This window comes from Geospiza fortis, unplaced genomic scaffold (genome assembly GCF_000277835.1).
Source record: "Geospiza fortis unplaced genomic scaffold, GeoFor_1.0 scaffold108, whole genome shotgun sequence".
Lineage (NCBI taxonomy): Eukaryota > Metazoa > Chordata > Aves > Passeriformes > Thraupidae > Geospiza > Geospiza fortis.
The window spans coordinates 1,282,578-1,295,516 of record NW_005054439.1 but is presented as its reverse complement, the minus strand read 5'-3'; the positions used below and the strand labels follow the sequence as shown (position 1 = coordinate 1,295,516).

Here is a 12,939-nt window from a genome sequence, read left to right as displayed (position 1 = left end):
GAATAGGGAACTCCTAGACATTGATCCAAGTGCAGAATGAAGTGTAAGGAATAATCTAGACTTGAGTTTGCGGTCAGTTCAAACAGTAGGTGTCTGATTACTTATTTTTAATTGTTTCTTTTGGAGTACTCAAATTATGAAATGACAATTGACAGTTTATATTAAAAAAAGATACAATTTGATAAATGGTCTCAAAAAGGATGAAATGCATTTTGGATATTTTTGTTGGGATTCTAATCACATTGTTTTCCTTTGGGGTTTTTAAAATTTATACACATACATAAATGTATGTATATACATTTTGTATACATACATAAATATATTAAAATAAGAATACATTCTAAATGTCATGGTTAAATCAAATTTGGTCCTGAATTCACACCAGCATGTCAGTAATAGATTTTATCCACTACTATAGACAGAGTCTTGAATCACTAGAGGTTAATGGTGAATTATTCATGGATGTCAGGCAAACTAGAATCCTGGAAAATAATCTGTGTTCATTGGGGTAAACCAAATTTATAAGTAATTATGGACCAAGAAACTAAGTGCATTGTGTACACCAATATGTGCTGAAAAAACCACTTGCTTCAGTGATTGCCACAATTTCATATTTTGTTGAGACGTACTGTGAATGGCAAAAACTGTCAAGTGAAGGTAGTACAGTTGTTATGGTGTGATTTCAGTGCTGCAGTATTATGTCATCCTTAAAGGTGGTACCTGGCTATAAATATATTTTAATAACACCATTGCAGTCACATTCAGATGGTGTTTTGTTAAGCCCATCAATGAAAGGTATCACCTTTTACCCCAAACAAATTCAGGATTCCTCCAGTGAAGTTGCAGGAGAGGAGTGAGCTTGGAAGCCCTCTTTAACTTTCTGGATATCTGGCAGCTGCTATCCAAAGCTTAACTTTTCTGTGTAAGGATGAGATTGGGGGTTTCCCTGCTAGGATTTGTATATCCCTAGCGTTATCAAGACTCTTGAAAATGGTACACAGCAATCTTGCAGAAGCAGAAATTACTGCAGATGCTGCTGTTAAGGGTGCCATCTACTGTGTCTGAATTGTTACTTGGAAGACCTTAAAGATGTTGGCCTTAAAGAAAGTTCATACTTGTCAGCATGCATAGGTGTCCTGGTTCTGGCCAGGACAGGGTTAATTTTTTTCAGTATGCTTGAGGGGGCATGGCCAGTACCCAGAGGTTATTCTAGGCCACCTCGTATCATTGCCAGGCTTGGGGGGAAAGGGATCCTTCAAGGGAAAAGGGGTCCCTTTGAGTTGAGAAAGTGTGGCAGACAGAGCCATCCAGCATTGTCTGTTGTTGGGAGTTTTCCACAGTGAGCGATACTGTTTCCTTTCTTCTACCCTCTGTCATTAGTATTGTTGTTACTATTCATTTTCTTATCTCATTCCTGTGTCCAGTAAATTGTTCTTATTCATAGACCAAAACCTGTGATCTTTGCCATTGTGCCTCCAATTCTCCTCTCCATCCCACTGCAGGGAAGGGGAAAGGAGGGAGGGAACAAGCAGCAGTGTGGTTTGGAGAGCATCAGTAGGAGCACTAAATTAGGGAATTCCGTTCCTGAAGCACAACAACATGCCAAAGAAATCTAGGCTGAATGAAATCCTGTGAATTTATGCGTAGCACCTTTGCTGTAAAGACACACTAAGAATTAGGGTTGGAATTGTTCAGTCTGAAAGAAGAGTAGGCTCCAAGGAGACTCTCTGGTGGTCCTCCAGTACCTGAAGGAGGCCTACAAGATGGCTGAAGTGGGACTTTTTCAAAGTAAGGCAGTGATAGGACAAGTGGGGGATGGCTATAGACTGAAGGAGAGTAGATTTAGATTAGATATTAAATATAAATTCTCTAATGTTAGCGTGGTGAGACACTGGAACAGGTTGTCCAGAAAAGTTGTGGATGCCATATTTCTGGAAGTGCTCAAGGCCAGGTTGGATGGGGTTTTGAGTAGTCTAGTCTGGTGAAAGGTGTTCTGCCTGTGGCAAGAGAGTTGGAACAAGATGATCTTTAAGGTTGTTTCCAAGCTAAACGATTGTATGATTCTATGAAAAATCTTTATTGATGCCACCTCCCTTTAGTTATATGTTGTAATATCAAATTTTCTTATTTAGGAAGGAATAATGTGTCATCAATTTAATGAGGTCAAACAGAGCTCTTTGCAATTTTTGGCAAACTCTATTTTAACAAGCAAAGTGCTAGCAGTTTTTGGTCAGTTACGAAGAGGCTGCCTAAATTCTGGATGGTAGTGTGGGTGAAGATGAATGAAGATATATGATGGATTGGGTGAGAAAGAGGATTTGGGTCAAGAATATCATAAGTACACACTATGTGATTTTTAGCACCCATGAAGAAAAGGCTTGACTTCGTAGCCTGATCCAGCACCCAGTCAAGACAATTGGCATCTTCTGATTAATTTTTGGAAAAGGCATAAATTTCATTTTTATCCTGATATGCATATATGTACTTTGCAGGTTTTTTTTCCTCTGAACTCATTTAGGTTGAGCTAGTTGTGGAATTTAAAAGTTGAGATACTGGTAATGTCTTGGTTTAGGGCAGATTTGAGAGAGAACCTCCAAAAGGGGGCCCCCCAGAAAGCAAACCTACATGGCCCCTCCTCCCAACCAGTTCGGGAAGAATTTTCTTGGTGAGAAGTGGAAAAAAAACCTGTTTATTTAACAGGCAAAGCACTCCGCAGCGCAAAAAATGAACAATACCAGATGACAAAACTCATTCACTGCTCTGAAGAGATGACAAATTCAGAAAGTCTCTCCTGTGAGTGGTCACTCTTTTATCAATCCCTGCGGCACTGGGAAAGGCCACTGCCCAGATCAGGCTCCCATAGGCCACAAAGTGCAAGCTCTCGGTGCTCCCCAGGTCCCCAGTCTAGAGCAGGTTGGAACAGTTCCAAGAAAAGGGAAAGAAAAAAAGCAGTCCAGGGAAAACTGCCTTAGCTAGCTAAGCCAACTGAAAAGCAAAGGAGCGCTCTGTTGTGCTCTGTCAGTGCACAGGGAACACAGTGGAGGAGTGAGAGTAGGTTGATAATAAAACTCTGTGCTGCTTCTTCTCCCTGCCTTGGCTCTCAGAGCCAGTCTTGAAGGCACAGAATATAATATCCAGCATAAACAGAACACCTGACTGGGGATACAAGCATCATAATGTCACCCTAGGACAGGTGCATTCTTATATTTTGGAACTTCCAGATCTTTTATGTTCTGATGCAAATTAAAACTGTGAACTATATCTGTTATGAGACACATTGTTTTTATCTGGAATAGATATAAAAAAATCACCATAGCATGTTACTTGGCATATGTGATAAAAAACATTCTTACTGATTTTTGGCGCTTCTTTTTCCTTTTTTCTGTAACCTCTTGCCTTCCTTCACCCAAAGAAGACCCACATAAGAGCCATTCTGGATAAAAAATAGAAGAAAATGTATTTTTTGGAATATGTTGCTTCTTGATTGTGTGTTTGAAGAGTTTATGGTTTTCTGATGTAAAATAGTTCTTTTTCAAAGACAGTCTCTTCTTGATGGCTCATGGTACAGGAAACAAAGGCTGAATGAATTACTGACTGCTTAAATTAACCTCTATCCTGGTACTACAGTTCTTTCTGAAAAAGAAAATGAATTTGTATTTTATAGAGAGAACTCCCAGTGGCACATTCAAAAAATTATGGCAAGTATCCTTCTTTGGGAGCCTGAGCTGTTTGGTTCTGCCAAAATTTTTTGCATTCTGATTTCAATGTATTCTTGTTGGAAGTATGCAATTCAGTTTATTGAATAAGGATGTAGGTGCTTTGCTCAGGAAGGAAACTATCTTAAGGTGTTGAATGAGAAGGTGTCAGTGGAATAAACATCATTGTCCGCAATATCCAAATTATTAGAGTTGCTAGTTAGGTGCTTGTTTTTTTTATTTTTCTTAACTTCCCTCATTTTTTTCTTCCAAATATTTTTGCATATTTCAAGCAGTAGCCTGCTGAATTTTTGAGATAACACTGAAGCAGAATAACATGTGTCTCTTTCTTGACAGTGCTGATCAGGCTCTAGACAGATTTGCTATGAAGAAATTCTTTGATGATAAAGTTTCAGCTTTAATGCAGCCGTCCCAAAGAAGGTATTCAATTTGTTTCTAATTTCTATCAATAGGAAATGTCAAAATTATCTTCTGCATCCATCCCTTAGTCCCTTTCCAGCTATGTGGAGACTATTTCCACCAGATCCTCCAGTGCTTCCTGAATTTTTAGCACTTTATCTTATATTAATATTCCTTGATTGATGAGATCTCTCCTTCAGTTCCTGCATGTGTTCCCAGACAGACAAGACCTTTTTTACCAAACTGTTATCTAAATGGGTTCTCACTGCATTGTTTATTAACAAAGAGATGTCACAATCTTGATTTTTCCAAGATAATAATAAACGAATTTTTCTGTGGTATAATAATGAGTATATGAAGTATGCTGATTAGTGTGCAATTAAGATCTTTTTACTACTTGTTTAGAGGATCTGCAGATTATGCACTTGCCCCATGTCCATGCTAGTTGATGTTTGTCAAAGCATGCAATATTCATTATGTTTATCTGGATGTGTTATCTTTTCAGTGTGTCTGTATGACAAAGGTTGAATTAGGATTCAAAGTAATAAGCACTTTGGAAAGTGAATAGTTCTGGGGTTCACTATGTACTATGACAGGTAATTGAAGAATTCAGTACCAAAAGAGACTGATACCCATCAGACAAATTATTGTGATATAAGTGAATCTCTTTTAGAAATGTAAAATATCACCTGGGTTTGATTTGGTAATTACTGGTTTGGTTTTTTTTTTTTGTCTTAATCCATGTGCATGCAGTAGGTAGTTTAGAAGTTGTTTAAAGTATAAGAATTTGCTAGTAATTAAAACAGAAAAACCAATAGTAACAACTAATGTAAGGTGTTTGGTTCTGTTCATCTCTAAATAAAAACTTACCAGTTACTTTTTTAACCCATTAGGTGACATGCACAGCTCCTTTTAACTTGAACAATAGTAACACAACATTCCATTAGACTTGAAAGAAACTTTTCATTAGTAGAAGTTGACTGGCCTTTTTTTTTGTTTCCGTTTTGTACTTGCATATATGTGTATATGTGTATCACATTTCAATAATAAGGATTTGAGAATGTTGCCTACCAGACAGAGAAGTGTGAACCATAGCAGCAAAAGAGATATTGTTAATCTTCCCATTCAGAAGCCCTAGACAGCAGGCATATTTCAGTGAGAGCTAGGAACCTCCACAACAGCCTCTAAGTTGTGTATCAGGGCTGTTTTCCAACCATATTGATGGGAAGTTTCAGTAGCTACTAACTTAAGTGAACTGTACGTGAGCCCTAAAGCTAGACATTAGATATAAATGGTTGCATCTGTCTTTCCTACATCCCCTTCAAGGACACTTGCTTAATTCTTCTGGGGGTAACTGATGGGGGGAGGGCCTCAGAGAGCCTTTGCTTCTTGACTGATGGAGTTAACATCTTTGCTCACCAGTACTGAACTTGAGCTGCCCTTGCCATCTTCCATTCATATACACATACTTAGGAGAGTAATTTCTAATGAGAGCAGAGGTACTTTTCCAAACTGTTTGTCAGAACTGTTATCCCAAATCTCATCTCTCCTACCTTTGCCTGGCCTGGCAGTGGCCACTAATCTTATTGTAGAGAAAAGAAAACCAACTCTCTTAATATTTGTGGATAATTTTATACACCTTTGTTCCCATTCTGATCAGTCAGTGGCCTTTTAATATGCTTTTACTCTGAAACCATTGCTGCATAATTAATTAGTGATATCCTTGTTAAAACCCAGTTGATGTATAAATGGGTGTAATTTAAGTGGTTCTCAAAATTGTAAAATATGAAAATACACCCATTTTTCACATTTTGAAACCGTTTTCTCTACTAAATCTTGTCCAGATAAAAATAAATTGTAGCCACTAAGTCACTTAGCTTTTTCCTACTGCTAGTTGGGTACTGTAACAATGGCAAGAAGAGTAGCTATAGACCAGATCTATTTTGAATCCATTCTCAGATAAGCAGTTGAAGATTTCTCTGAATGAGAAATGCAGATAGAGACCCTTCATATGAAAAAAATTTCTCACAGAACTTCAGGATAAATGTTTGAGCGCTCTTCTCAAAAATAAGCCGACTGTCTCTAGGCCCCTTAAGTGCACTGCCTTAAGAAAGGTTTTCAAAGATTTCAGTCTAATTTTTGTAATAATTAAAAGCTGGTAAAGAGAAAATGGTCACATTGGTAATAATAAATAATTTATTAAAGTCATGAGAGGTCACTGACAAAAAATTTTTGTCGGAGACATCTTTTGTAAAAAATCTTCTTTTAGGATTTTGCCTGCTGAAGCTGAGAAGTTCAGCAACAAGATGTAAACAGTAGGTTATCTGCTGCTGTGGAATGCAACAGGTCCGTCTGGATTGGCCCAGCTTGGATGTTTATGGTTGATGGCCAGTCCGGGGAGGGAACTCTCTCAGATAGAGTCGGAGAGAGTTGCCTTGTTATCATTCTTTCTTTTCTATTCTTAGCAGCAGCTTCTGGAAACCTTGCTTTCTTTTTCTTTTTAGTATAGTTATAGTATATGTATATATCATAAAATAATAAATCAAGCCTTCTGATAATGGAGTCAAAGATCTCGTCTCTTCCTTCACCCAAGAACCCTTGTGACAACCGTCACACATTTTAACACAATATTTTTTGTCACGTTAGGTGTGTCAATTTGTAAAATTTGTGCTTTTGATTTACCAAATCCTTTCAGAAAGACTGAAGGAGAAAACAACACCAAAAAAAGCTGCATTTTCTTAACATTTAAAATAAATTGAGCTTTGCAAGCTCTCTGTAAAATGAAATCTATTTTAAATTACCCAAAACCCCCATTCTGGGGTAGTAGAGCTGTTGTAACTCAGCAGGATATCCTTAGTTGTGGTTTTGCCAGGAGTTCAGCTAATGAGATCTGTGCATAAAGGTGAAAAAAGGTGATTTTTCTCTATACATTCCTGAGAATAAAGTTAAATGAAGATTGTCTAATAGGCATGGAAAAAAAAAGGACTCCAAGCTGGTGGAAAAATTAAAGACACTGCATTGATGTTTACTTGCATGTATTTGCTCAATAGCTTGTGACCAAACCACATATTAAATCACAGAAATAGAATAATTTTCACATTGCTGTGGTAGTTTTCCTCTTGTTTTGTGCTGAATGAGATCACTTCTCATTATGAAGATGTTATTTGACTGCATTGCTCTTAAGATTTCTAATGAGGGCACTTCTTGCTCTTGTTTTAATGAAGATGACTTCACTCTAAATTGGATGGGAACCATATCATGCTGCTGTGAAAGACATTTAAGACTACAGTTGTAATTAGCAATGTGTACCAAAACAATTGACTTTACTGTCTCTTCTACTTAATTTCTTACTTATAGTAGTAATGTAAATAACTAAAATAAAGATATCAACAATAGCAATGTAACAGCCATGGATTTAATACAGTGGTAAATTAAAATGTCTTTTCATGCTGTTTTGTGAAGATTATTATTTTGGATTTATGTGCATTGTCACAATACTATTGATTACCCATAATCTGGAAATACCAATATGTAAGTAATGTATTTCCCTAGTATTAGTGGTTTTATATAATTCAGATAAACTTTTTGTTTTCAGATACGTGCAGTTCTTAAGTGGCCTTCTATCTGGATCTGTGAAAATGAATGCAACCCCTCTTTTCCTGCACTATGTTATCCTTCATGGCATCCCCAACTTAGATGCTGGGGGAGGTAAATTACCTAATTTTTCCTATTCAGATGTAGGGTCAAAGTCTTGTTTAATTTTGGAACTTTCTAGAAAGGCTGCATGAATCTCAAATTAGAATTAATATCTTCTTGATATCCATCCAAATATTCCCAATAAAGTAGCCAGAAGAGAAGCATTCTAAGAGTAAAAATTGGAGCAGGTGAAATAAATTTCTTGTTCTTTGTTAAATGAATAGTTGATGCTATTCATCTCTGCCTATCTCTGAACAGTTGTGGTCTCTGTTACTGCAAAGGATCTGGGAGCCGGGTCAGGTTTCATAGTAATTTCCTCTTTGTTTTGGGAAATTATTATAAATATAATCTCTTTTCTGTTTTGAGATTGGATTTTGTGCTAAGCTGTTCAGATGGGGTGGTCTTTACAGAATTACACAGAATCATTTCGTTTGGAAAAGGACCTCCAAGATCATAGAGTCCAACCTTTGACCCATCTCGCTTTGTCAACGAGATCATGGCACTAAGTGCCATGTCCAGTTGTTTCTTGAACACCTGCAGGGATGGTGATTCCACCACTTCCCTGGGCATTCTGTTGCAAAGTTTAAAAACCCTTTCAGTGAGAAAATTCTTCCTGCTGTCCAAAAGGTGCTTTCTCTGTGCAGCTTGAGGCTATGTCCTCTTACTGTATCATAGTTGCCCAGGAGAAAAGTCTGACTCCCACCTTGCTACTATCTCCCTTCAGGCAGTTATATGGAGTGATAAGGTCTCCCTCAGCCTCTCCTCATATGACATGTGTGGAGACTCTTCACCAGCTCTCTTGACCTTTTCTGGGCACACTACTGCATTTCAGTGTCTTTCTTGAAGTGAGTGGCCCAGAACTCAGCACAGTAGTTGAAGTGTGGCCTCACCACTGCTACTAACGTGGCTTGCTATCCTAAGTGGATTTAAAATTAAAATGATAGAATGAGCTAATGTGCTAGCGCACAGTGAAGGAATACAACTTTAATGGTTGCACTTGATGAACTTAGAGGTCTTAATGATTTATGATTTGTTTCTGCATTTTTATTATCCAAAGGTAAAATAGCACTGGTCTTTTGTAATATAATCAGCATGAATTTGCAATGATTATATTTTCATTGTTGTTTAATCTTTTTTTATTTCTAGAATAACTGCTTTAATAAAGTTGGGGTATTGTTTGTTCTAGGTAGAAATTTAAGGGCCTTATTAATTCTGAAAAAAATCTGAAGATCAAATAATCAGTTTATTTGGAAAATGTTTTTATTTTATATTGGGGGTTTGCTTTCTTTTGGCTATTATCATTCTTCCTTTATTAATTTCGTTTTCTTGCAGAATTTATTTCCTTCCTTACTAGAATCCTTTAAAGTCCCTCCCTATTGAATTCAGAACTAGTCTAAAATAAAACAGAATAAAATACCTTTTAGCCAATTTTGCTTTGAAGGGTATTTTGACAGTCCAGCATTTCCACTTATGTGCCATTTTGCTCAGTCTGGTTGTACATGAAACTTCCTAGTTGTAATGGTTTTCCTATATCTGAATGTTACAAAACACCCTTTTATGTTGTATTCTTTTCAGCTTGTTGGCCTTTTCTGAAGTTATACCAGGCTATGCAACCAGTTTATACATCTGGAATATAGTAAGTTGTAAGCATTTTCCACTATGTTTGGATTTAGGTTTTAATTTCCATGATTGCAGAATTACATAGCCTTTTTTAGTTTTGTTTGTGGGTTTCTTGTTTGTTTTGTGGTTTTGTGTCTTTAAACCATGGGTTTTTTTTCTTCTGTCAAGTAGCATACAGCCAGAAAATCAAAGTCGAATCTGCATTGCTATAGACCCTGCCCAGCTTTTGAAAGGAGATATTATGGTGAGTTAATTGTATGGAATGAAAATCTATTCACATGACATTTAGTTTACAGTTTCTGACCTGTTTTGTGCTGTAAAAAAATTATTTAATTAAATGCCTGGAAATACTACAGAATAATTTAGGTTAATTTAGTCATAATTTCTGGCTTTCATGGGAATAAAAAGTCTTGTAAAACTCAAACAAAAACGTTTTTAGGAGCAAATTGTTTTCAAAACAATTGCTCTCAGTGTTCTCATTTTATAGCATCACCAAGTCCAGTAAGGCCTGTATTGCTCATTTCTTTATAAAAATAACTGTGGGGAGTATTTGTAATTTGGCATTAAAATATCTTGCCCTCTAATTTGGCAGGCAGTGTGCACAACTGTAAAACTATCTGCTATAAAGAAAATGCCTAAGTAAGTCTAAATTGTTCTGCACTCAAAAAAGTGCTATACCAAATAAGGGATAGATAATGTCTGAGGTCTGGCCAGCATGGGGTTAAATTTTGTGGTAGCCAGACAGGGCATGGTTTGGACCCAAAGGTTATTTTGTATGACCTCATGTTATTTTTCAGGGACAGGGGGAGGGCTTCCTTCCTGGTCAGGTAGCGTGATGGAGGGGGTGCTCAGGTTTTGCTGGGGTTTCTGGGAGGTAGGGGAGAGGAAGAATGGGAGAGGTCTGTGAGCAATCATGTGCGAATTATCTAGGTTTTGTTTACTTGTACTCTCTGTCATTTGTATTGTTGCTGTTACTGTTTGTGCATCCAAATCTCCAGCCTGCTGCGGGGGAGAGGGGGAGGGGTAGTGCTTGAGCAGTGTGTGTGGTTTGGAGTGTTTCAGTGGGAAGACTAATTAGAAAACACCATTTCTGAACCACGATAGTCTTATTTGGCACCCAATGTGAGGCACGAAAGGTTAGGATAGCAACAGGTCTGCCCAGAGTGGGTTTGAAACAAATTTCATCTAAGCATTTTGTTGCATTAGGTCCAGAGCCACTGGCCACAATGTTGCTTAATTTGTCCATGTAGTGTGGTACCTAACTTAATATATTTCCATACCTCATGATATTTTTCAGATCAGGGAGAGGGATCAGGATTGTTTGTTGGTGTACTATGTGATACAAGCTTATGATGTGGTAACATCAAGGACAATGAGGGTCATTTGGATGTGTATTGAGTACTGCTCTCTTGCCCTTACCTCCAGCACTACCTTTGGGAGCCATTAATAATCATAACCAGTTTGTGGGAGGAACAGGGGAGAATTATTTTCCCCAGCTTTTCACTTCCTTTTTCTCTTTTAGACCTCTTACAACAGTTTTTGAAAATTTTGAATTCCCCTTGGATATTTAGGAAAGCTTGTTCTTGTGGCTAGGTCTGCCAGCTCTCCTCAGTCCCACACCATGTTAGTTACAGGAGATTTTTGGGAGGGTCTTTCACAGATCTGCCCTGAGGGTGGGTCATCATGAGTGACATGGAAGGTAGGAAAAAATGGGCCAGCTTCTGAAGGACTATTCTGCTCCAATGGCTTGTAAGTTCACCCCTGCACAACTACAAGACTCTGTTGAAGTGATAAAATATGCAAAAGAAGAAATGCTGTGGCAGTTCCAGAGAGGAATGAAGTTGTGCAATGTGCTGGGCTCTGGCATCTGTTTATCGGACATTTCTCATTATCAGACAGCACCATCAGTGGGAAGGGAGGAAAGCCTATCAACAGGCACTGTGGCCACTCAAACTGCAGCTGAACCAGGGGAACAACATGTGCTGGTAGCAGTTGCTCCTATACAGAAGAAGAAATCCAAGACTGAATCAATTGGCATAATGAGGGATGAAGAAGCAGTAGGGCACTCCACAAGAGGAAGAAGCAGGGCAATCACCTGATCTCTGTCCCTGGGTGAGCCATGAGGTATGAGTAAAGATTTCAGCCACCAGCTGGGTAGCCCCTGATGATGTGGCTGGTCTAATACTGGGATATTTTGTAGCCCACAATATGAAACCAGATGGTACTGAAGCCAAGCAACTGGGATTTGTATCCTGGAATGTGTACATTGGGATTGGCAAGCGGACAGCGTCTCAACCTCAGGAGGTGACTGCTGTCAAGTATAGGGAGTGTCTTGTATCTTAATAAGGGTGATCTATTAGTGCAGTGAGACAAGTGGAACACCATGGAGAAAGGTATCCAATACTTGAGAGAATTAGCTGTGCTGGAGGTACTTTATAAGGATTCAAATAATGAGCAATTCCCTATAAATCCATATGAAGTCTGGTGTACACAAACACCACATGTGGTGGAAGTTCCTAGGAAGTGCACCATTGCTGTATATGAACTCATTGACAATGATATCATGGAAAGAAAGTGAACAAAGACCTTCCTCCCTATGGGCCTGCATCTTGTCCATGGAAAGACTGTCCCAGGACCTCCTGCAGTTCAGAAAGGACTATCAGCAGTTTAAAGAAATGTACCATGCCCTGCCAGTACAGACCAGTCTCTGCTATTAGCAACAAGTGTTGTCCTGCTCAAGAGAGAGGGTACACACTACAAAGTAACCTGTGGTTTTACATGCATAGCCATGGAGAGGATATATGGAGGTGGGATGGAAAACCCACCTCTGTCCTAGCAGCACTGGTGTGTGAATTGAGAGGAACCACAACTACTGCAGGAAATAATTCAAGGATAAGTCCTGCTCCAGTTTCCAGTGAGTAAGACCTCAGAGAGAATAGGAGGGCTGATGCTACTTCCAATGGTCTTGAAGGGATCTCTATGCTTACAAGAAATAAGTAAGAAGTACTGTTACAGGAGGGGCCCTACCTTCAGCCAGGTGTGGGAAAGGGACAGTCTGATTTATTTGACTTCATGGATCCCATGGCCTGGAACATCAGACCCACATGAGTGTGACGTTTTAGTAGACACTTGCATACAATGTACCCTGATGCTGTTGAGATATGTAGGGGCAGAATCTTTTGCTGTTTCCGGGGTGACAGGTGACTGTAATGGAAGCTGTAGTGAGCCTGACTGGGAATGAATGGAAAAACACCCAGCTGTGACTGATCCAGAAACCCTGTGCATCATTGGCATAGATTACCTTAGGAGAGGGTATTTTGAGGACCCAAAAGGGCATCATTGGGCTTTTGGTGTCTCCACAGCTGCTGTAGAGACAGAGGAAATTGGACAGCTGAACACCTTGCCTGGTCTCTCAGAGGACCCTTCTGCTCTGGGACTTCTGAGGGTTGAGAAACAATAGGTAACTGTCACAGACATTTCTTTTATGAAAAATCCTCTCTTAGGATTT

General features: G+C 38.7%; 1 protein-coding gene across 1 annotated transcript in view; it reads left to right on the top strand.

Moving 5' to 3' along the window:
* The window catches only part of TNS3 (tensin 3), a 131,717-nt gene that overhangs the window by 20,548 nt on the left and 98,230 nt on the right, over positions 1 to 12,939 (top strand). The window contains exons 8-11 of the mRNA XM_031062176.1: positions 4,053 to 4,136; positions 7,711 to 7,823; positions 9,387 to 9,447; positions 9,600 to 9,675. Coding sequence (XP_030918036.1) covers positions 4,053 to 4,136; positions 7,711 to 7,823; positions 9,387 to 9,447; positions 9,600 to 9,675 — 334 coding nt within the window. The remainder of the gene's footprint in view (positions 1 to 4,052; positions 4,137 to 7,710; positions 7,824 to 9,386; positions 9,448 to 9,599; positions 9,676 to 12,939) is intronic.